The sequence below is a fragment of the Urocitellus parryii genome, chromosome 3, assembly GCF_045843805.1.
Source record: "Urocitellus parryii isolate mUroPar1 chromosome 3, mUroPar1.hap1, whole genome shotgun sequence".
Lineage (NCBI taxonomy): Eukaryota > Metazoa > Chordata > Mammalia > Rodentia > Sciuridae > Urocitellus > Urocitellus parryii.
The window spans coordinates 61,968,362-61,992,563 of record NC_135533.1 but is presented as its reverse complement, the minus strand read 5'-3'; the positions used below and the strand labels follow the sequence as shown (position 1 = coordinate 61,992,563).

At 32.3% G+C, this 24,202-nt stretch overlaps 1 protein-coding gene across 2 annotated transcripts in view; it reads left to right on the top strand.

Annotated features, from left to right (window-relative positions):
• Window positions 1-24,202, top strand: part of Sema3c (semaphorin 3C) — a 163,824-nt gene that overhangs the window by 99,741 nt on the left and 39,881 nt on the right. For both annotated transcript variants that reach the window (XM_026384948.2, XM_026384949.2), the window contains exons 6-12: window positions 2,655-2,745; window positions 6,860-6,979; window positions 8,349-8,491; window positions 9,681-9,795; window positions 11,697-11,766; window positions 13,557-13,701; window positions 21,033-21,255. In XM_026384948.2, coding sequence (XP_026240733.2) covers window positions 2,655-2,745; window positions 6,860-6,979; window positions 8,349-8,491; window positions 9,681-9,795; window positions 11,697-11,766; window positions 13,557-13,701; window positions 21,033-21,255 — 907 coding nt within the window. The remainder of the gene's footprint in view (window positions 1-2,654; window positions 2,746-6,859; window positions 6,980-8,348; window positions 8,492-9,680; window positions 9,796-11,696; window positions 11,767-13,556; window positions 13,702-21,032; window positions 21,256-24,202) is intronic.

The following is a 24,202-nucleotide window of genomic DNA, read 5'->3' as shown; positions in this document are numbered from 1 at the left end:
ATGGAGACTAAGAGGCACAAATTACAGAGTAGTATAAGTGATGTTGGTAGAATTTGAATATGGAAAAGAAAATAGATGATGATGGCAACTTTCTTGTTGTTGTTTTCAGCAGCTTTAACTGTTAGTTCCTATGAACTGAGGTGAGAAATAGTTAAGAGACCACCACGTTGGGGGTAAAGATTATGATCTGAGTTTGGTCTGTTGAATCTGAGATGCCTCAGAAAGACCCAATTAGAACTATGAAGTATATAGGAGAATATGAGGTTGATATAAAGATGTGTGAAAAAAATGTTTTATAAGAGTAACTAGACCCAATAAAAATGTTAGTTTCATCAAGCAGAGAGGGTGTAGTGTGAGAATGGCTGCATTGGAGACTTGAGGAACTACTAACTTTAATGGCCACATGGAGGAATATGGACTTGAAAACAAAACTTCAAAGAAGATGGCAGAGAAGAAGGGGAAGAAACAAGAATGTGTTGGTCTTAGGAAGAAAAATAAGTTATTTTAAAAAGATAGAAATGATCACCAATTTTGGAAACTATTGAGAACCCAAGCCAGGTGAAGTTTGAAAAGTGTTGTTCCTTTATCCAAGTACTTGGGACGTGGGAGATCACTGAGCCCTCCAGAATAGTTCAGGAAATTGTATACTGTGATTGTCATTGAAGATCTCATCAAAAAGTTTTCCATAGAACAACTGAGGTTGGAAGATAACTTAAGCAAATTGAGAGGAAAGTGAAAAATCAGAAAATGTTGATGAGTATGTATGTAATAATCTTTGAAAAATAGGGTTCACATTTGTGATCCAGAGGAACCAAAGGGTAGTTCAGATAATAATATAAAGGATTCAGTTAATAAAATAAAAGTATATATTTAAAAAAAACAGAAAGTACATAAGAAAAATACAAGGTGACTTTGAAGATAAGATGAAATTCAAAGCAAGGTTTGGTCTCAAAGTAACACAAATAGTTCTTCCCATGTCTTAGTGGATATATTAATGTAAATGGTACCTGAAAAATCTAATCAATTCCTGCAGTGCCAACTCTTACATATTACTGAAACCTGTCTCTTACTCTAAAACAAAATTAGCCTTTCTAAATTTCATTATTTTTCCTCATATTTATAATTTTTCACTTGGTAAGCAGAAGTAACTAGGAGACTGAAGTTGAATTCTGCCCCTCTAACTAATATGGCTGGGAAAGCAATCTTGTCATCATGTCTAGCATGAATCCACTGAAGAGAATCATGTTTTTAAGCTTAGAGTACTATGATTTCTTCTAAGCTTTATAATTTCCTGTTGCATCCCAGATGTCCTACAGTATATCAAACTCACTTTAACAAAAATCAACTAGTTTTATTTTTTTTTAAGGAATCAAAACTTCAGGTTGTTTTTTATATTTTTTTAATCTTCTTGAATGATATCCAATTTCTAATTGATTGCCATCTCTGTTGATTATACAAATTCTTTACATCTCTACTGCTCTTACAATGACCATTGACATGTCAGATTATCGTCTAATTCTCAGACCTATGCAAACTAAAATATTTTCCTTAATCCATTGTGTATTCTATTTCCATTCTTCATACTGTTCAAGATACCATCAAACCTTCTTGGATCAGAGTTTTGATTCTTTGCTTTTCATATGCAAAAAGTAATAATAATGGGTCTCTTTTTTTTCAGAATAATTTTCAAAAACCTTAACTTAATAACTAAGGTCATTCATCATGCAGCCTAAAAAAGTGAACTTTTTAATTCCTTTGAATTCTAGTAGTTGCTTGTGCTAAATTTATATAAAATAAAGGTAAATTTTTGTACCTACCAGATGTCCCCCCTACGCAAGGCTTCGCTGACATCCATATTTTATATTAAACCTATTGTCCCTTATTTCTTGTCTTTCCAACTTCCTTTATCAGCTTAATTTTGTTTTTAGGCACTGGACACCATCTAACATACTCTATATTTTTCTTATATATTTGTTTTCTCTTTAATTTCTCTTTTCCTCACTCAGGATACTCTTGTCAGAATCTTTGATGGCAAAGTTTTGTGTATTTTGGTTATTGTATCTCCAGTACAAGCGTCTGGCAGAAGGGAAATGCTCAATACATTTTTGTTAAAAAAAATGAATGACTCCATGACTTATTTTAATTTTGTTATTAGTGAATTTGAATCTTATAAAGTGTTGTATAGAACAAAATTAAATGGCAACATAAAATTTTATTTTTTCTAAAAAAATGTCTTGGTAATTTTAGAAATACTTCAGTCCTTACCTACATTGTTCTTCTGTGGATAATTTTCTTCTTCTGGCTATAGTTCAACACATCTAGTCAAATTTATAATGATCCTTGATTTTCAAGTGATTTTTGGTGATGTTGATTTGAGGAGAATTCCTGCTTGGATCAGCTCTATGGGAAATGTAATAGGTTGCGAGCCAGACCTGCTGAGGTTAGCTTGTAATTTACAGATGGATTCTTTTTATAGGACAAGTAGGTCTTACTGTGGTAAATTGGGAAGGCATAAGCAACCGAGTAGAAAGCGTATTGTTTTTAATGAGGCTTTGTTTTTCTAAAGAACAACTGTTTTGACTAAATAACTTGTTCTTATTATATCTCATTATATTTATAATGTTATTATCATATTCTGTTTTATCTACAACAAGGACCAAGTTTTCATGATTGACTCCAAGTGTGAATCTGGAAAAGGACGATGCTCTTTCAACCCCAATGTGAACACTGTATCTGTTATGATCAGTAAGTAAAAAATAAAAGAGGGAAATAAAATAATAAAGAAGGCTAACATGATATTAACATTAATTCAAAATAGTTTTCAATTTTTTCTTTACTTGATTTTTTTAGTTTAAGTATATCCTCTTTTTCAAGTATTAGTAGTCCTTTTATAAATAATTAAATATGGTATTTCTTTCAAATTAAAGGAGAACAAAGTACATTTGTTAGCCAAAGATATCTCTGAGAATTGGCTTAAAAATTACTAAAAGGAGTTGGTGGTTCTTTTTCCATTTTCTTACTTTTAAGAAAATGTCAGTTAAGAGCCGATCCAATCACTTGCCAATATATACAATGTTAACAGATTGTTTCTGAACATCCATCATTGGATGGCTTTCCGTGACCCACTTAAAAGACATTCTCTTCTGGTTAATTAAAACATTTTTATAATCTAAGATATGACAAATCTTAGATTTCAGTATGTGAATTGTATAGAATATGACATTTCCTCTTTGATTTCTTTATGTATTACCAGTAGTAAAATTCCATCCTTTGACACTGCAACAGGTGAAAAAATAATTACTATGTTCAGATTTTGCTTGATTCATGTATTTAGGAAGCCCATCTTTCTTTCTGATATCTGGTAACTAAATTAGGACAGGTACACCAAGCACTGAGTTAAATGTAAGCTTGAAAGTAACCAGTAAATTAATTCCATATGGTCATTCAGACTGGGCAAGGAGAAGCCAAAAGTATATCAATGGGACAAAAGTTCAAAAGCTTTGAAACTATAACTCCCCAATTATGTCTGATGCAGAATATTTCCAGTTAAGTTTTCAAATATTATTTGATAATAACAGTGTTTTGAAAAGTCTTTTCTCCATTAGTATTGAAATTTTATTTACTTTTAGAATACAAGATAAAAATTATATGATGTGTATGACAGTAGTTTTATATATGTGTGTGTGTGTGTTTGTATAAATACATAGTTTTCATTTACTTCAAATTCAAGTCTATGAAAATATATTTCAAAGATCCATTAACATAGTAATAATTGGTTTTCATCTTATTGAATATTGTTTAGAATAAAAATGCTTAGAATATTGCAATATAAATTTTCTTGATAAAATATCATAAGCCCTTTAATAGTTTTACCCTAGGCAATTGGAATTATTTACAAATGAGAGTTAGATATTGGTCTTCTTGATTTTTCAAAGACATAGATTTTGAATTCTTGTGCTCATGCTCCTACATTATCCTTTAATATTTTTAACATTACAATTTGTATTATCAAGGAAAGACATTAAATATTTTGCTTAACTAAAAATTGAAAATAAAAAATAAAATATGATTTTTTATAATCTTGTATTTATCATTTTATTTGTCCATTTATTTATCCCTCTGAAAATTTCCCCAATATTTGCATGGTCATTTCATTTTTCTCATGTTACAGGGTTTTATTTTTTCCATTCAACTGCAATGCACTAAATAATACAGACTGGCTAAAACACTTATATATATTAAATGCCAAAAAGCATTAAGAATTAGGGGCTGGGGATGTGGCTCAAGCGGTAGCACGCTTGCCTGGCATGCATGCGGCCCGGGTTCGATCCTCAGCACCACATACAAACAAAGATGTTGTGCCTGCCGATAATTAAAAAATAAATATTAAAAAATTCTCTCTCTCTCTCTCTCTCTCTCTCTCTCTCTTTTAAAAAAAAGAATTAGAATGTAAAGTGTCACAATATAGGACATCACACTAGTGGTGAGTTCAATATTCTTTTGCCATTTTAGTCATTGATATAGGACAACAGAGATGTCAGTTGTTAACTTTTATAGAACCTGTGATTAAAAACCTATGAAGAAAAAAACAAAAAATCCATGAAGATTTTTAAATCAGAGATAAAATTAGAAGGTATAATGCATTTGGATAAAATCTAAAAGATACAAGTTTATCTTTGCATAGAACCCTAAAAAAAATCTGTGGAAAACAAAAACAAAAACATAAAACCTTCCTCTTGGACAAAACTCCTTCCTAAGTGACATTAACTAAATATTTTTTAGTAATAAAAAATGATTAAATTTTTGCTAACCTATTATAATTACTGCAAATTTAAAACAAAAAGTATAGCCAACCAGACACATGAGCTTATTTAGAGTTAGAGATATAACTATTAAAATGGTATATAATAGGATTAGATAAGCCTTACACCAACATTTGAGTGTCTTTTTCTTTTTTATCTTGAAGCATATATGGTAATCAGTAGCTGTGCTAATCAGTCTGTTGAACAGCAGGAATTTATAATCCAAGGTTTATGATAAATTGTTTATAACAAAAATGGGAAAGATATCTCAATTTAACAGTCAATCTATGTGTATATATGCATACAAATGTTCCTAGAATTTTAAATTGTTGAACTGCTCAAAAAGGCCTTCATGCACATTTTTGTTATCTCTATGTAATCTGTTTCCATGGATTCTGGGCCCCTACTAGGAAGGAGACCTGGGGAGCAAAAGCCCTGCCACACCAGCTTGCTCACTAGTAGGGGTCCATTTCATAACCTGGTGATCACATATTCCACACATTCCACCCTCCATTCTATCTTTGTCCTATTAGTCTTGCTTATTACTGAACAGTGAGCTTAGAGTGCTTTAAATGTTCCAGTCCTGCCAAAATGACCACAATCTGAAGGTAGCCAAGAGAGTAATCCTAGAACATCAGTCAAAGAATATCAGTCAAAGAACTGCTGCATGGCAGTTCAGTGGGCTAGACTTCATAAAGGCGATTCTTTTTAAAATAGATTCTTAGCTATTGTTTTATACTCTAGGATTGCTTTGCTTCTTATTTCTTACCAGTGCAAGGCTGACTTCTCTTATTAGGATAAAAAGTAATATGGGTCTTCAAAACTAAGTTAAATGTGGTAGATTATACAGATTAGACATCTAAATAGACTATTAATAACAGTAAATAAGGCTGGGGATGTGGCTCAAGCGGTAGCACGCTCGCCTGGCATGTGTGCAGCCCGGCTTCGATCCTCGGCACCACATACAAACAAAGACGTTGTGTCCGCCGAAAACTAAAAAAATAAATAAATAAATATTAAAAAATTCTCTCTCTCTCTCTCTCTCTCTCTCTCTCTCTCTCTCTCTCTCTCTTAAAAAAATAACAGTGAATAATTTTAATTTTTGAATATATTTTCTTTATTCTCACTATATTCTATTTTTTTAATGACTGAATTACAATTGAAAAAAAAATGCTGTTTTTACTAGGAAACTTCCAGTCCTATAAGTCAAAATATACATTTTCAATGAATAAATCTTTTAATCCTTAATAGTATTTTGAAAATTTTAACATAGACCCATGCCACCAAGTAATAATAATAATTGTATTCAATGCATTTGGTAAAATAATATATTTTTTTAATATTCTAGGCAATTTTAAGATCATAATCCAGTTTTCATGTTTTATAGATGAGAAAATTGAGAGTCAAGGTGTTAGATGATGCATCCCTCATTCCCAGTGTGTTAGTGGTTGCCAAAATTAGAAACCAAGTTTTCTGCTTTATTTTTACTTACTAGAAGAAAGTGGCCGGGCATGGTGGTGCACACCTGTCATCCCAATAACTCAGGAGGCCAAGGCAGGAAGATCAAAAGTTTAAAGTCAGCCTCAGCAACTTAGTGAGGCCCTAAGAACTTAGTGAAACCCTCTCTCTAAATAAAATATAAAAAGGGCTGGGGATGTGGCTCAGTGCTTAAGCACCCCTGGGTTCAATCCCTAGTACTCAAACCAAAAAACAAAAGGAAAGCAATTAATTAAGCTATTTTTTAATAAATCTACTATTTCTGATACACATATAAATTTGTAATTAGTAAGATTAAGACAGAAATTTTTATTTCATATAGGAAAAATTTATTTTAGATTTCAGTTTTAAGAAATGTGTATATTCATACATTAATCATAAAGGCAATAATAAGATCAGATTAAAATTTACCATTTTTAATTCAAAAAGACAGTGGAAACCAATTAAATATTACAAACATTCTATAATATTTGAGATGCTCTACTAACAAACTCTCCTTGAATTTTAAGAAAGCTTCAAAAAATTTAGGTTTCTATTGACATTGTTTTACCTTTTCATAGATGAGGAGCTTTTCTCAGGAATGTATATAGATTTCATGGGGACAGATGCTGCTATTTTTCGAAGTTTAACCAAGAGGAATGCAGTCAGAACAGATCAACACAATTCCAAATGGCTAAGTGGTAAGAAAACACCTTACACATTTTTCCTCTGGTATCCTGCTTTAAACTAAGATTAATTCTGTGGACCTAGAAGAATAGTTATAAACTGAAATGTTAGGCCATGTCATGAGTAATCATAATTCTGTACTCTATGATTTAAATTATTTAGTATAAATGTCTAGTTCCTTATCTTATTAACCATCATATAATTGTCACAGGAATATGAATTATTAAAAGCAACAGTGACACTCATCATACATGCCAATACCTAAGCATGTTCTCCAGCTATTGAATGGTAACTTATTACAATTAAATATGCTTTTTGTTTCATCTGAATGCTTATGTATTTTAATAAAGCCTAAAGTAAAAATCATCATAAATTAATGATGTAATATATAAGTTATATTCAGGAATTCTTCCTATTTGTTTTACGTTTAGATTCAAAAATTATAAAATTCATATTTTTTCCAAATTTTATTAATATCTTATAGAAATCATAGATATGATAACAGTGATTCTCATTGTTCAACTGTTTCCAATTCTTGAAGTCATATGGAGTTCACATTAAAAAAATGCACATTTGATTCTGTTGTATGATTCCAATCAGTTGCTGTTGTTTAAAGGAGGAAGAAACCACTGAGACCTTTGTCATTTCCCCCTGAGGAAAATTTCTAGCTGACTCTAAATTTGTCTCTTCACTTAGCATTGCTCAGTGAAGCATGAATCACCACAGTTAAGCATCTTATTTCACTGATAGCACAAGAAAGCATTGATTGTTCACTTAATTCTTCAAATTATTCTTCCAGTACATCTGGAAATAGAGTATTCTAAAAGTTGTTTTGTTCTTGAAAACAGAAACCCTGTATGTCTTCAAATGAATGTATTTTTTCCTTCAGAAGTTTCTCCTTCATTTCATTTGCTGTATTTTAAGAAAAATGTGTTTTTCAGAATTTGGAGACCCAAATCCTCATTCTACTTCAATGAGTTTGTGTTTGTGTGCACTAGATTGAAAACCGCACTTTAAAAACAACCTTTTTTTTTTTTCAATAAAACAACCCATCAGATTCCATCGGAAATAAATAATAGAAAAGTTTTTCAATTTTCAAAACTCATTGGTGCACAAAGAAGTTGTGCATTTGCTGCATTTCTAAAGTGTACTGCAGACAGAAAAAAAAATACTTTGAGCTATCATAGCTCTACTTTGTGGTACTTGACATTCCTGATGTGGTATGTAGAGTGAATATAAATACTGGGTTTTGAAATTTTGTCTGTGAACATTGAATTATTCTTCTGTACCAAAGATGGGGAAGGCATGTGCCTGTGGTCTCCTTGGAAGAAAAGTAGATGAGTTTTCATCATGAGTATATATAGTCTTTATATTTGTTTCCAGAACCGATGTTTGTGGATGCACATGTCATTCCTGATGGAACTGATCCAAACGATGCTAAGGTGTACTTCTTCTTCAAAGAAAAGCTGACTGACAATAACAGGAGCACAAAACAGATTCATTCCATGATTGCTAGAATTTGTCCTGTAAGTATTATTGTTTTAATTTGAAGAAAGTCTCCAAAATATGTAAATATTTTCCCAATAGTTTATTTTCAAGTTTTTTAAATCTACTTTTACAAATAAAGTACTGAGAAAAGACATTTAATATTAAGTTTATTTGTGTCAGCCACAAGAGATAAATATGCCCAGTTTCAGTAAACATCATCAGAGAAATATTTGGATTGCGGATTTATAGAAATGAACAGTTTTGACTAATTTTTGCATACCCATTCAATATATTAATATTCAAACAAATAGCTTCATAATCTATTTTAAAAGAAACAAAACAATTCTTATGAATAAAATTCAATTGAATCTCAACAAAAGTTATTATGGAACTGTCTATAATACTGAAAATCAAGAAATGCTTGAGCAAATGCAGTTCTAATTATGGAGTAAACAAAATGTTCTGTGTATCAACAGTGTACATAGCACTCAAAAAACCCATAATGTCCTCTCATTTTTAGTAGTATCTTTTTTGAAAAAAGTATTTCTCTAGTGTTAATTTATCTCCATATATTCTACTGATAAGGGTTCAGCTATTTCTCAATCATTTGGAACAAGAGAAGAAAGCCAGAAGAAAAAGCAAAAGTCATTTAGATGCAGGAAAAAATGTCAGTAGTAGAAACTATTTGTGAATGGTCCAAATGCCATTCCTGCTGCCTCAGTCAGAGAAATGTGTGTAGTCAAGCATCTGATAAAAACACTAAGTGACCATGCAGAAAAATGAAGGAGGGAAAACAGAATTATCTGGGACCATTTGAAATAAAGATACATCCGCTGTCTTAACTATAACAGAATTTCCAATCCTCATCGTGTACAATAAGGTTTGTTTATATCAAAGACAGTGAGTTATCAAGAAAAGTCAAATTAAAATTATTCATTCTACATATATTTTATGAATATATAATTGTTAAACTCAGGACATAAATTTATTATTCTAATTTATTAATTTCTAGAAGATTCCATATTATAAGAGAATATAGACAAACTATAGCTATTCTATAAGGTACTCTAGATAGAAAATATTTTCCTTTATTAATGGACAAATATGGTTAACTTTCCCATTGTTCAAATTATAATAAATCTTGAACTAATCAGAGTCCATGTTGAATTTATAATGCACTTCATTATTTTCTGAAGAAATCTGAATTATGTTTCAAAATGATTTTAGAATGACACTGGCGGGCTGCGTAGCCTTGTCAACAAGTGGACCACCTTCTTAAAAGCGCGGTTGGTATGTTCAGTCACAGATGAAGATGGCCCAGAAACACACTTCGATGAATTAGGTAATTAGGTGTGAAATTGAACAATGTTTCTGACAGAGAACTTGTAAGGTTCATATATTTTAATAGCCTTTCAGAAAAGGGTGAATCTTCCATGGATCTTTTCAGCATAAATAAATGTGCCAATTTAAACCAATGATGTGGATAACATTCATAAATTTCTTTAAGTATTTTCTTAATCTAGTTTACTCAAGGGCACTGCTGAAACATTTAGTTTTACAATATGTGAATGAATGTGTGTATATATATAAATGTGGGAGTGAACCTATATGATTTCTGTATAGGTAATGATATGTTTTAGGTTTTGCAAATGAATATGTATTTCATGTATTAGAGAATCTGGTATTCTGATTTAAGATCAGTTTGATAGGAATACAGATACACATTTTTACAGTTGTAGCTCAATGGACAGAAAGAATTTGAATGAAAAGTGTAGAAAAGAAAAGAGTGGAAAATAGATTTGTGCTCACATCTTAGCTGGGCTGTTGACCTTGAGACCAATTATCCCAAGCATTAGGAGGAATATACTTTAAGGTCAAATAAAATGAACACTCTGATTCCTTTCTACCAAGGAACAGTTCTCTTTAAAAGAAGTAACTTGGTATGCATCTTAATGTTATTTTTAATAAGAGCCATTTTTAAATGACCTTTCTTTTGTCTTCACTAAAATGTAAACTTTGATTATTCTCATATTATGAGGCAAGTGATAAGATAAATAACAAACTCTGTTACAATATAGAAAAATTCAGTGGTTCTAGTAGTTTTAAAACTGAAATAGTTGTTCTTCTCAAAACTCATTTAGTTGATCATGCCAACAATATTTTCTGTATCAACTTTTCTACAAAAATATTCTAAATATCATTTTGTGACGTAGTCTGGTCACTCATTATTTTCCCTCAAGTTATTTGCAAGTGTTCATGCTTCAGTGTTGTTCTTTTGACCAGAGCTAGACATTGTCGGCATTTATTCACTTATAGAAAGGTTAGTGCTTATTAATTTATTTCTTGAAAAATTCTAAATTTATTATTAATTTAAAATAAATACATCTGTTTTTATATTCATCAGCAAGTATCATATTTGTAAAATTGTCACTAAATCCAAGCTACATTGCAATTGATTATTAATTGGGATTTTCTATCAGAATTTTAATTTCATGTTATTACTGACTACTGTACTTTGATACACATACCTTTCTCATTGCTTTAATATATTTTAAATGTCTTATGGAGGAATATTTTGTTAAATTAAAATATCACAGTCAATTTTGGCCATAATATTTTATATTAAAAAGTCACTATGTGCTTTTTCATATTCTAATCTCTTACCCTGGGTTAAAAACAAATTAAGATTTGTAATATTTTTTAATTTAAAAAACTAATATTTACACATGGAAAAATAAGAATTCATACCCCATTTGAATCAAATGTATGATATGTCAAGATCATTGTATTGTCTTGGGCAACTAATAAAAAAAACTTAATATTTAATCATTAAAGAATGTTTAGAAAATTACAGAAGCTAAGAATCAACAAGAAGATTTCCTTAGCTTTTGCTACTTCAGGAACATTCATTGTTGATCTTTTCTTCTATTTTGGTATATAGTTTATGGCTTACATGGTTATAATCTATATTATATACCACTGTGTCTTTTTCCAGTTAATATTATTTTGTTAGCATGGTTTCCAGAGAGAGACTCAGTCTTCAGAAATCCCTTTAGTGTCTGTGTAACATTTAATTTACCATGTGTTTACCATTTAGTTATTTCCAAATTATAAAAAATGATCCAGGAATATCTTTCTTCATAGCACTTTTGATAGTTGAAATTTTCTGGTTCTTTTTAATAATTGAAATGAAAATAATTAATATTTGGGAAATTTAAAAGAATGACATTTTCCTTTTTATAGAGGATGTGTTTCTGCTGGAAACTGATAATCCAAGGACAACACTAGTGTATGGCATTTTTACAACATCAAGGTAATTATTAAAAATTACATTTTGTGAGTTTAACACTAAACTTTATTGAGCAGAATTGTTATTATGAAGCATTCTTTTCTTCACCTTTTATGTTTCCATAGTATTTTGGATGCAGTCCTCCCATTTTATTTACTTTTTCCAGATTACCAAAACATGTTTGATCTAAACAAATACTTTCAAAATATTCTGTACAGAGTACTTGTAATGATCACAAGCTATCTTCTCAAAGCAATGAAAATATGAATGACACCGTAGAAATGAAGTATATAACATTACTTTATTTTTGAGAAAATAACCTCAACACTCATGATTCCAGTAAGACTTTGGCATTGTTGTAGGCAATAGATATATTTCTTATCTAGATTGTGGCCATGGTAACACAGGTGTTGACATAAGACCAGAATCACCAAATTGCATACATTAATTATGTGCAGTTTTTTTTGTATCCAATTATACTTTAGTAAATCTGGGAAAAATTTGTCATTTCTATCAAAATAATTTTCTGCAACAATATGGTGACAAATATTTAGAAAGTAACAAGAATGGAAACTGTTTTTATGTTAATAGGACATAGTTTTATATATTTCCAAATAGACTTAATGTTTCCTAGGTTCTTTGGGATGCCCATACCAGTTATTAAATATTTCAAGAGTTTCTCATATTCTCACTCTTTCCTGCACATATTTCTGTTTATTAACTTTAAACTAGAGATGTTACTTTGACTTCAGCCTTATACTCCAGGTTTGACTACTTAACCAATGCAGGATGTGTGTGGTCCTTTTTATCAGAAGTCAAGTACAAAACAAAGATCTAATGGTTTTAGTATTCTTTTTTGAGAGGGTTAAATCATGAGGGTATAATTTTAAACTTCCATGAGCTGTTCAAAGGAAAAGAAAATTGCAAAAACTATTGATTTTAAATCATTTATGTTCGCCTCCTAAGATGTCCAAAAACGATGTCCTTCAAGATGTGCTTAAACTCTTTTTCAAGCAAAGCAGTAGTTTAACTCACTAAGAACTGAACAAAGAAAAGGATAACCAAATTCTTAAGAAATTTTAATTAGAGGAAGAACAGTTCCCTAGTTATTTTTTCCCTAATACTCAATAGCTCTAATGTTGAAAAACTCAAAATTATAATTTTAGACTATTAATGCTACTGAATAATGATGTATCTTGTTTATTTTCATAGGAACACAATACCTTTTCCACTGGGAATCTAATTTCAAATAAATATGTGAGTCAGAGGAGTGTTGGTTTCAGTCAATATGCCATAGTAAGGATTCAAATAAATTTTAGGATATTTTTATTGACTAAAGGAAATTTAATAAATCTTTCTTAGATCCCCCTTTTTTTGTGTGTGTGAATAGCAGGGAGAGTATAAATAATGACCAGTTAGGCTTTTTCAACTATTATTCAGGATAGCATGTGAGAACACTCTCACATTTAAATAACAATTCACATTAATATTTTTAAACAAAATTATTAGTAAATCTTTGGTGGTATTTAAGATAAACTAGTTAGAAGCTTGTTTATCCTATTTTTTCAGAAACAATGATAACTTTTCAATAACTTATTAATATCCATTACTTCCATGGATAAATTAAATATTTGAATGCTTTATGTATCAATGCCTTATTTCAAAAGAGTAATTTTTCATCTTCACACATGTGCACCATAGTATTCAAATTTTCCATGAGGAATTATATCAATCTTTTTTCACAAACTTTACCATTGTTTTCAAATTATAATACATTTTAAAAATAACATGGACTCTTTCTATTTTATTTTCAGCTCAGTATTTAAAGGTTCAGCCGTGTGTGTGTATCATTTATCTGATATACAGACTGTGTTTAATGGGCCTTTTGCCCACAAAGAAGGGCCTAATCATCAGCTGATTTCCTATCAGGGGAGGATTCCATACCCTCGCCCTGGAACTGTAAGTATCCAGAAAAGTTTCTTTGTCATCATGCATTAAAAAAAAATGAACAAGATCTGAATATCATGTTGACATTTACTGAATATAAGTATAGACTTAGGTATGCTCATTATAATTTTTCAGCTCAAGGATTCTCTGATTTGGGATTTAACTAATATGTCATATATGTTACAGAATGCTCTGTATATTTTTTGTAAATGCTATTACTAACAAGATCTCATTAAGATTTCAGAATAACTATGCAAGGCATACAGGAAAGAATTTTCATAATTATAATGGCACAGTAAATGTAACTTTGAAAGTGGTAACTTTTCAGTGGAAACCTAAGAATTTGAATGGTAATTGATTTTCACAACAGTTTCCTGTATTAAAAAATCTCATCTGTTTTAATGAGGACTAACCATATGAGAATTAATTTAGAGATAACAGGGAGATATTTCGAATTTTAGGCATGTATTTAAATAAAAATTATGTCTTATATTTTCCTTAGACAAATGTTTTGGATGTATAATAAAATAAAATGGTTGTATAGTACAAAACAATATGTAAATTAGAACTTTTTAACCATATTCAACTTTCTATTAAGAAATCACCTGTTTTTGAAGCATGTGGATGTTTCTGTATCATGTAATACTAATAATAGTAAGGGATACATTTAAGACTAATTTCTCCAACTGAGTTATAAACAGTGCATTTGCAGACCAGTTTTGAACTTTTTTCTGGGACTTGGTTAAAAAATTTCTACTGTTTGTTTTTCACCAGTACTATAATTATGCTGATTTCTAGAATATCAATTAGTGTCTCAATCTGTAACATGTCATATAGAACATCATTTGAAAGATGTTATTCAGTTGACATTCAAGAGAAATATAATCTTCCAATATTTCTGCATTTCTTAGAATAATATTATAAATTATAGGATGGGAAAGATTTAAATTAAAAAAAGATAGCTAGCATACTATTTTGTTGACAAACTTATTTTTCTTTTTACTTTAACTTGAAATTCCCTTTAACAATATTCTTTCAGATATTCACCCCATGTAATTTTTATTTGTTGATTCACTTTATTTTTATGTTACTGGAGTGTATTTGTAATGTATTACTTACTCATTTATTTTCTCATTGTCTTAAATTATCCTGCTGTAAGTTTTTTCTTTTCAATAAGAAAAATTATTTTCGTACATTTAAGGAGACTATTTATTTAAAATTAAGAGGCTTGAGTTTAGTTTCCTTTCCAGCATCTCAAAGAAAAAAATCATTGATATGTATTTTATGTAGAATCATTAACTTTTAATTTGGGAAAATTATGAGAATTGCTGCTTATTTCTCAAAACATTACAATTTTAAAAGTCATAGTCATATTGGTGGCATCATATCATAGTATTCACAATATTCTTTTAAATCGTCTCTCCTTTATGTTCACAGCTCAAAAGAAGGTGAATAAAACATTTGTTTATTTTGTATAATGCAAGGAAAAGAAAGAACTGAGATAGCCACTTAAGAGTTCCTCGAGTTGAGGAGTTGGATAAATTAAAGATGACAAAAGAAAAGAGGAGGGGGGAAATGCTGAGCAACTTCAGAATCCCATTTCAAGTGGAAGGCTCCCATTATTCCATTCACAGTATTTCATTTCCAGAAGGCTCACTGATACCATACTCAAGGACATATCATATTTTTGAAGTTGCTTTAATCATAGCTTCATCTTAGTACAGACAATTAAGAGGTAGTTGTTACTGAATATACTTTAATCAATGACTCTTTTGAACATGTATATATGGGATTAGTAAAGGCGCAACTGATTTATAAACTCAAAAAAATTTTTTCTCCTCCACTAAAAACAACAACAATCAAAAAACAAAAACAAGCAAACAACAACAACAAAAACTAATAACAAAAACTTTTGGAGAAACCCTGAAGCCCTGGGACAAACCAACAAAACAGAAGAAAGATGACTATGCTGGTTAAATCAGGGTTTGAAGCTTCAGGTCTTCCTTTAGAGAGTTTTGGAGACACCTTGTATCCCCTGCAAAGAACAGATTATATTAAGTATATTACTTTACCTGCATCTCTTCTTAGTTAAGAACATCACCATAGTAACTTGAGTTTGAATTTTGTTTTGTTTATGTTCTTTGCTGCACTGGAGATTGATCCTTGCATCATTTTATCACTAAGCTATATCCCCAGACCTTTTTATGTGTTTTAAATTGTGAGACAGGGTCTTGCTAAATTGTTCAAGCTGGACTTGAACTCAGATCTCCCAATTGCTGCAATTACGGGCATACACTGCCATGCCCAGCTTTATAGTAATAATTTGAAATTGGCCATGACGGGAGCATTTACACCATGGAAATTGGCAAATGCTACAAATCAGGGTTTATGTTTTGTTTGTTTATTTGTTTGTTTTCCTGAAGAAAAGTCATCTCTGTTCTCACCTCTCATTAGGCTCATTATCCACAAGGAAACTTAAAAGCTACCTTACCATAAGAATAGTGCTGTGGTTCATAATGAGAAAAATCACTCTTGTCTGGAAGCAAACATTCTACAAAATGTGCAAATAGATCATCCCTTTTTAGTAAAACACAACAAACCAATGCTAAATTAGAAAGTTCTTCTAACAGTCACTCTGTTCATTTTTTCTTCCTTTTTTTTTTCTTTTTTCTTTTTTTAAGCTCTTCTCCATTCTGAAGCAGTGTAGAATAAGCCAGGGCTTAGTGACACACATCTGGAACAGACTCCATGAAAAAGGGAGTAGTCAATATGTCAGACATATTTCTATAATGTGGTTTTTTACATCTGGTGTTGAGACCAGAACAGCTCCTTTAAATCAAAAAATTGTCAGTTGAGTGATCCTGAGGGAATAAAAAAGGCAGGGTGGAGGAGTGACCTCTGGCATTCCTCCTGGAAAAGCATCCTTCCCTCAAGACTTGGTCCCTCCACCCTTCACAGAGCAAAACACCATGAAGTCAGCTCTCTGACTCAGAGTGGCCAGGATCTGTCTCTTGCCTGGGCTTCCTGCTCATGTAGCCAGAGGACCTGCAGCCAAGTGCCCCAAAGCATTCCGTCTCCTCTTGGGTTAAGAATGCTGCCTCTGAAGTCCTCCCAGCGAACGGTGGACTGTGATCATGGTACTTTATTTCCCGACACAGTAGTCTGGTTGCCGGGTCAACCCCATAAATATATGACTGTGTTCTTAGAGAAATGACACTGGCAGAAATCCTATACCCTCATTCTAATGCTCCCTGTAGGTGCTTCTTTTAAAGCAGAGCTGATAGTAGGGTTAGCAGAGGCCCAACCAGCAAGCTCAAGTCAGTAGGAGGAAGTCTGCCAATTTTGTCACAATGTTTTTCCATAAGTAATTCAAGTTTGTGGAAGAAACAAGACACCTTTGGTATGTTGCGAAGGGCAGCCAAAGACTGCAGGCTCTCTCCCTGGCCCAGCTTACATATTACTTTATTCTGTTGCAACATGTATAAACCTTCTGCAGAAGATAGTTTTTTGTATATACTGCATATCCTTTTAAAACAGAACCTAATAAAAGTGTTCAATTTTAATATGTATTTATAAGTGTAGCAGAACCATCTGCTTGAGTGCCCCAGGAATTACATACAGTTCCCTAAATACTTCAACCTTTGTGTTCTCATCTCTAAACTTCTGCACTGACCTTGGCATCCTGAAGTTCTCCACTGTTCTAAGTTCATTTAAAAAATATTGACTCTTAAGTATATACAACAGTTGATCCTGAACTAAGCTCTGTTATTTATTTTGTATTTGTCTCATATTATTACTCTGTTTCTTAGTTGTAGTTTTGCTTTGAATTTGTTATTTGAGAAGTTGTGTCTAGAAAGCAACAGCAATTTCTTACTAGCCGTCCCATACTGAGCATATCCAAATTCATTTTTTAATAGAAGATGTACAAAGAATGACCACACACACATATATTAATATGTAACTATATTATTAGAAAACTTTAATAGATGTGAAGTTTAGGAGAACATTGTGGAGAATCAGAAGGCACAGGAGTATAGGAAAGAATTAGGTAAAGACAACCATTATTGATACTTCCTTAACATGATTATTTATAGCATTTCATCTAACACTTTAAGAACACTTAAAATGTCTTTACTGGAAAAAATGCTGCTTATCACTGCTGACAAACAGAAAGATAGAAAGAAGGACTGAATAAAAGCAAACACTTAAAGGAACAGTTTAACCAAAATTGCTTACTGGTTATTTGTAGAGTAAACTAAACCTTCTGAAGAATGAGACACCAGCCTAATTAATGGATAAAGAGTTTTATTTTATGATAGACTATGGATGTTACATTAAGTGGAGGTTTCAACACATGTGCTCTATCATAAGATGAGGAGAAAGTTAATCACATCTGATTTTTACTTGGGAGTGTTATACTGAGCCAAATTTACCAGACAGAGTCCACAAAGGGTAATCTGTTTTTGTTCTCATCACCATTTGTATCCATCATTTTACAACTTATCTGCACAGTTTATGCATGAATTAATGAAATAAGTAAGTATTATAAAAATTAATTCTTTTGTCAATTTAAAAATAAACTCATGCTAGGAGACATTGTTCCTAAGAAAGAAGTTGATTGTGAATATTATACAACAAAAGTATCAAATGTAGGGGGAAGTAATTGAATGCAAAGTATGTATTTGATTTGATTTAGTGGGGTTACCTTATTAAAACTGTGGTTTTAAGTAATCTTGAAATAATTTGTATCTGAATTTCAATTATCTTTGAGTAAAGAGCAGATATCAGATACTGATAACTTAATATGCTCTTCATACATCAATCTATACTAACTGGAAATGATCAAAACTGCCTAGTAATATATGCTAACTTTGGATCTTTCCGGAACTTACAAAGGAGAATGCTTGCAAATATTTATGGAGATGTCTCAGCCTAGCAAGCAGTAATTAGTGGTGTTTTATGAAGGTCTGGAACTATTTAAATTGCCCATGCACTGTTCTTTCCATGTTTTCATTCAGTAAGCAATGTATCTCCCTTTTTCCACTTGGTGTGAAGAATGAGAGTAGAAGACACCCATAATTCCATACTGTAAAGAATTATGGAGCACATCTACCAGCTTAGAAAAACCTCTCATTAAATTCTTTGTCCTCATTTTGCCCTTCATTGTGGGGAATTTATAAATATGTCTATTTAAATATGATGGTTTTCCTTAATAGAAAAAGATACGAACTACAGAAAATGGAATAAGGAGCATGAGGCTCCTTATTATTATTTCGTAATTATGTCTTCTTTGTTAAGCCATTTAATTTCTCCCTGAGTCTTTGTCTGAAAAAGAGAACTGTATTTACTGGTCCTAAAAAAAAAAAAAGTTCTAGTAATGCCAGTTGGTCAAGTTAGTGTGAAAATTGTATCATGCTGATACTGACTAAATGAAGTGAGATCATAGGAGTAATCTGATAATGTATTTGAAAATGCTAGTCTGTCTGGCAACATTGACCCAAAAGTACTAATGCCATTATATAGCTATTAAGGGTTCAACCTAGAGGTTGTCATGTTTTGTTTGAACCCCAAAATTGTTTTCCTTTTTAATGGAGTCAACAATTAAAGATTTGGCAAATTTCACACAGAATTCTGCATTTCTATCTTCTGGTGAATCCTGGCAGCACTGGGCTTATGTTCCTGAATAGGAGTAATAGCTGATCATAAGGGAACATAGCCACCTTTGGCTAAGGTGTAACTGTCCAGTTGGTAACAGCCCCCATTATATCCTGCAGTTTACTACTGATGTTGTACCCACTGCTATTGATCAGGAAGCTTGCTTTCTTTTCCCCTTTTACTCCAAAACTCTGTAATGAGGACAGTTAAAACTACACTCAGGAGTGATATGCATTTCAAGAAAAAAATCTCAAATATTTTTGTTTCTGTAAGTAGAAATATTGTCAAGCATTTAATAAGGTTAGGTAAATAAGGTTTATGCATGTTAAAATATCATATTCAACGGCAATGCTCATATAACGTCACAGTCAGCTCCTAATTAATGAGGGAGTTTAAGTTTCAAGCTTTAGCAGCTCCCAGCCTACTCTAAAGTCTGGCCTTAGTTAATGTTACATTTAGGAAGCTTCTCCTCAGAAGCCCTTGTCAGGGTTCCTTTCCAGGACTGACGAAGCTGCCCAGCAGTCTGTTTTTAGATCTCAATACTGCTTTCTGTCTGCCCCTTTGAAACTGATGCTCTGAATCTCTCTTCTCCTGGGCAGAGTTGAGAATCTGTTTCATATAGCACTTGTACCAAAATTGCAGGCTAGATAGAATGAATCATATAGTCCACACATTCAACTCTTCTTGGTCAAATATCTGCTGTTACCACTATTGTTATAGGTCTGAGAGCAATGAACAATATAGATCCAGTTACTCTCAGCACACAGCTTACATTGTAGAGAGAGAAAAATGGATGATAGAGATACAAGCAGTTAATATGTAACATACTGTTAGGGAAAGAGTTTGAAGAAAAATAGGCTAAGGAGATAGATGGTAGAGATGGAGTAGGGGAGCTGCTTTTGTGTGTCATCACCTTAAAGGAAGCAACTTTTGAACTGATAACTAAATGAGGCCACAGAGAAAGCCTTGAAACAGGCTCGAGAAAAGTATGACCAATGCAAAACAATAGCAGGAGCCAAAACCCGGGAGGGCAAGCATGTTGGAAGTTTAGGTACAGCAAGAACTACAATAGGTGTGGCAGGCCCAGGCCAGGTCATGTAGGGGCTTGTAGGCCATTAAATGAACATAACTAGAGTCTTTTCTAGAGGAGAATTTCAGGTCTAATTTACCATATGGAACCTAAGTTCCAACTTCTGAGATCACCACCTCTTAAGACTAGAGGTCAGATGGAGCAAAACTCTTACATGTGTGAGTACTGATTGACTTTCATAATGGCCATCTAATTGATATTAACCAACAGCACCATTAGATTTTGTCCACAATTTTGGTTTTTATATCATGATAGTGTCAGTGTGAAAAATAAGAAACATAAAAATGACAGATCAAGACAGTAAATATTATGGCAACAGCACCTCTCTGAAAACAAATAGGGTAGGTTATGTGGACTTAGCTTCATTCAATGATCAAATTTAACACATTGGATACTAATTTTCTGCAGATGTATATCTGTATCCATAGCTGTCTATATATATGTATATAGTTTTATTTTATAAGTGGATAACAAATGCACTTTAAACAACTGGAGCTTTAAATGTTTTGAAAAAGAGATCTCAATTATTACTAAAAGAGAGTAACCATTTTCATTACCTTGGTTCTTTCTCTATATATTTTGCTTTGTTCTGTTTTAGTGCCCAGGAGGAGCATTTACGCCCAACATGCGAACCACCAAGGAGTTCCCTGATGATGTTGTCACTTTCATTAGGAACCATCCTCTGATGTACAATTCCATCTACCCAATCCACAGGCGGCCTTTGATTGTCCGCATAGGCACTGACTACAAGTATACAAAGATTGCTGTGGATCGAGTGAATGCTGCGGATGGTAGATACCATGTCCTGTTTCTTGGAACGGGTAAGTAGTGGAGCTCAAGCCATACTTCAAGAGGCAATAGGTTAACACCATGGTACTAAAACTAGAAAGACTCCAGCGCTTACTTTTGTCTGGCCTTTAGTGAGATATTTAATCTCTCTATGCCTTGGTTTCCACATCTGTAAATGGAGCCAATAAAATGAAGTAACTTAGAGAGTTATGAGGAATTAAAAGAGTTGATATGTACAGCATCTAGAATAGTTCCTAGCAATATTAAGGTGAAATGTAGAAGTAATGAATCAAATTAGGGCAGGAAGAAATTTTAAGTGTGGATATGTATTCCTCTGAAGTAAAGCCAACTCTGTGACTTTTCAATCAGTAAGTAGGTAGGGTCATTTTCTAAAGGTGCTGAGGATGATATGTAACATGGTTTATACAATACTTGGAAGTGAATTTAACTCAGGCTTTTTGAAAATATTAGTATGGTGATTTTATTTTTTAATTTAAATTTTTTTAATTTATATATTTCAGTGGAACACATTATAATTCTTATTATACATACAGAGCACAATTTTTCATATCTATGTGTACGCAGTACATTCACACCAATTCATGTCCTCATACATGTACTTTGGATAATAATGATCACCACATTCCACCATCATAAATAACCCCATGGCCCCTCCCCTCCCCTCCAACCCCTCTGCCCTATCTAGAGTTTGTCTATTCCTCCCATGCTCCTGCTCCCTATCCCACTATGAATCAGCCTCCTTATATCAAAGAAAACATTCAGTATTTGTTTTGGGGGGATTTTTTTAGCATTATCTTCTCTAGCTCCGTCCATTTACCTGAAAATGCCATGATTTTATTCTCTTTTATTGCTGAGTAATATTCCATTGTGTATATATGCCACATTTTTTCATCCATTCATTTATTGAAGGGCATCTTGGTTAGTTTCACAATTTAGCTATTGTGAATTGTGCTGCTATAAATATTGATGTGGCTGTGTCCCTGTAGTATGCTCTTTTTAAGTCCCTTGGGTATAGACTGAGGAGAGGAATAGTTGGGTCAAATGGTGGTTCCTTCCATTCCCAATTTTCCAAGAGATCACCATAAGGTTTTTCATATTGGCTGCACCAATTTGCAGTCCCACCAGCTGTGTATGAGGGTACCTTTTCCGCTACATCCTCGCCAACACTTATTGCTCTTTGTATGCATAATAGCTGCCATTTTGACTGCAATAAGATGAAATCTTAAAGTGGTTTTGATTTGCATTTCTCTGATTACTAGTGATGATGAACATTTTTCATGGTTTGTTGATTGATTGTACATCGTCTTCTGAGAAGTGTCTCTTCAGGTCCTTGACCCATTTATTGATTGGGATATTTGTGTTTTTTTTATTTTTAACTTTTTGAGTTCTTTATATACCCTAATGATTAGTGTTCTTTCTGATGTATGACATATGATGTATGATTTGCTTCCAAGATGCAGGCTCTCTATTAACCTCACAGATTGTTTCTTTTGCTGAGAAGAAACTTTTAATTTAAGTCCATCCCATTTACGGATTCTTGATTTTAATTCTTGTGCTACAGGAATCTTATTAAGGAAGTTGGGGCCAATCCAACATGATGGAGATTAGGGCCTACTTTTTCTTCTATTAGACACAGGGTCTCTGATTGTATTCCTAAATCTTTGATCCATTTTGAGTTGATTTTAGTGCATGGGGATATATAGGGGTTTAATTTCATTTTGTTGCATATGGATTTCCAGTTGTTGAAGAGGCTATCTTTTCTCCAATGCATATTCTTGGCACCTTTGTCTAATATAAGATAATTGTAGTTTTGTAGGTTAGTCTCTGTGTCCTCTATTCTGTATCATTGGTCTACCAGTATTTTTTGGTGCCAATACCACACTGTTTTTGTTACTATTGCTCTGCAGTACATTTTAAGGTCTGGTATAGTGATGCCACCTGCTTTACTCTTTCTGCTAAGGATTGCTTGTGATTTTAATACATCCACAAATTCTAATTTGTCACATTAATAGGAGTGAAAGTACTATTGTTCAGAGATTTAACATGATATGTAACAATGCGCAGTAAATGTTTTATAACAGTGATTTTCAAAGTGCGATCTTCACATTAGAAAAATCATGATAAATGAGAATTTTTTCAAAATACAAATTTTCAGGCCACACCTCAGGAATTCTAAGACTTAGCCATTTGCATTTTAACAAACCCTCATGGTAATTCTGATGGACCCTAAAGTTTGAGAATCACTATACAAAGGAAACAACCTCAGTTTGCTGGTCAGTCAGTGATTAAAAATATATTTCTATGCATGGCTTATTTCATTTTATGTGTCTTCTAGGTTCATCCATGTTGTCACAGATGATAGAATTTCACACATTCCTAATCTACCTTATAGGCCAGGATAGAATCTCATCACCTGTCTTATTGTAATATTAGAACTATTCCAAGAAATATGCTAGTTTCTCTTCTAATTTAAGAAATAGATATAAAATGCATCTGTAAAAATCATTATAAAATCTAGCAGTTATGGAAGATACATTCTGAATTAAAAAATTAATTATCCAGGTGCAGTGACACATGTGTAATCCCACAGGGGGGCTGAGGCAGGAGGATTGCAAGTTCAAGGCCAACTTCAGCAACCTAACCAGGCTCTAAACAATTTAGCAAGACTCTGACTCAAAAAATAAAAAGGACTGGGGACTTAACTCAGTCCCTAATAACAACAACAACAAAAAAGGATGACCTAGACTCTGACTTCAATTTTAAATTTGGTTACTTTTTCTTGGATAAATAAAATTTTCAAAGTGTACTTTACTTATTACATTCTTTTTCTATCACTTTTTATTCTTATACCTAAAATCCCAGATTTGAGTCTTTCATCCTCACATAATTTCAACTTGAAATTTCAGAAACCGGGAATCTTCTAAAATGTGCTTTTTGATGTCCTCTCTCATGCTTAAG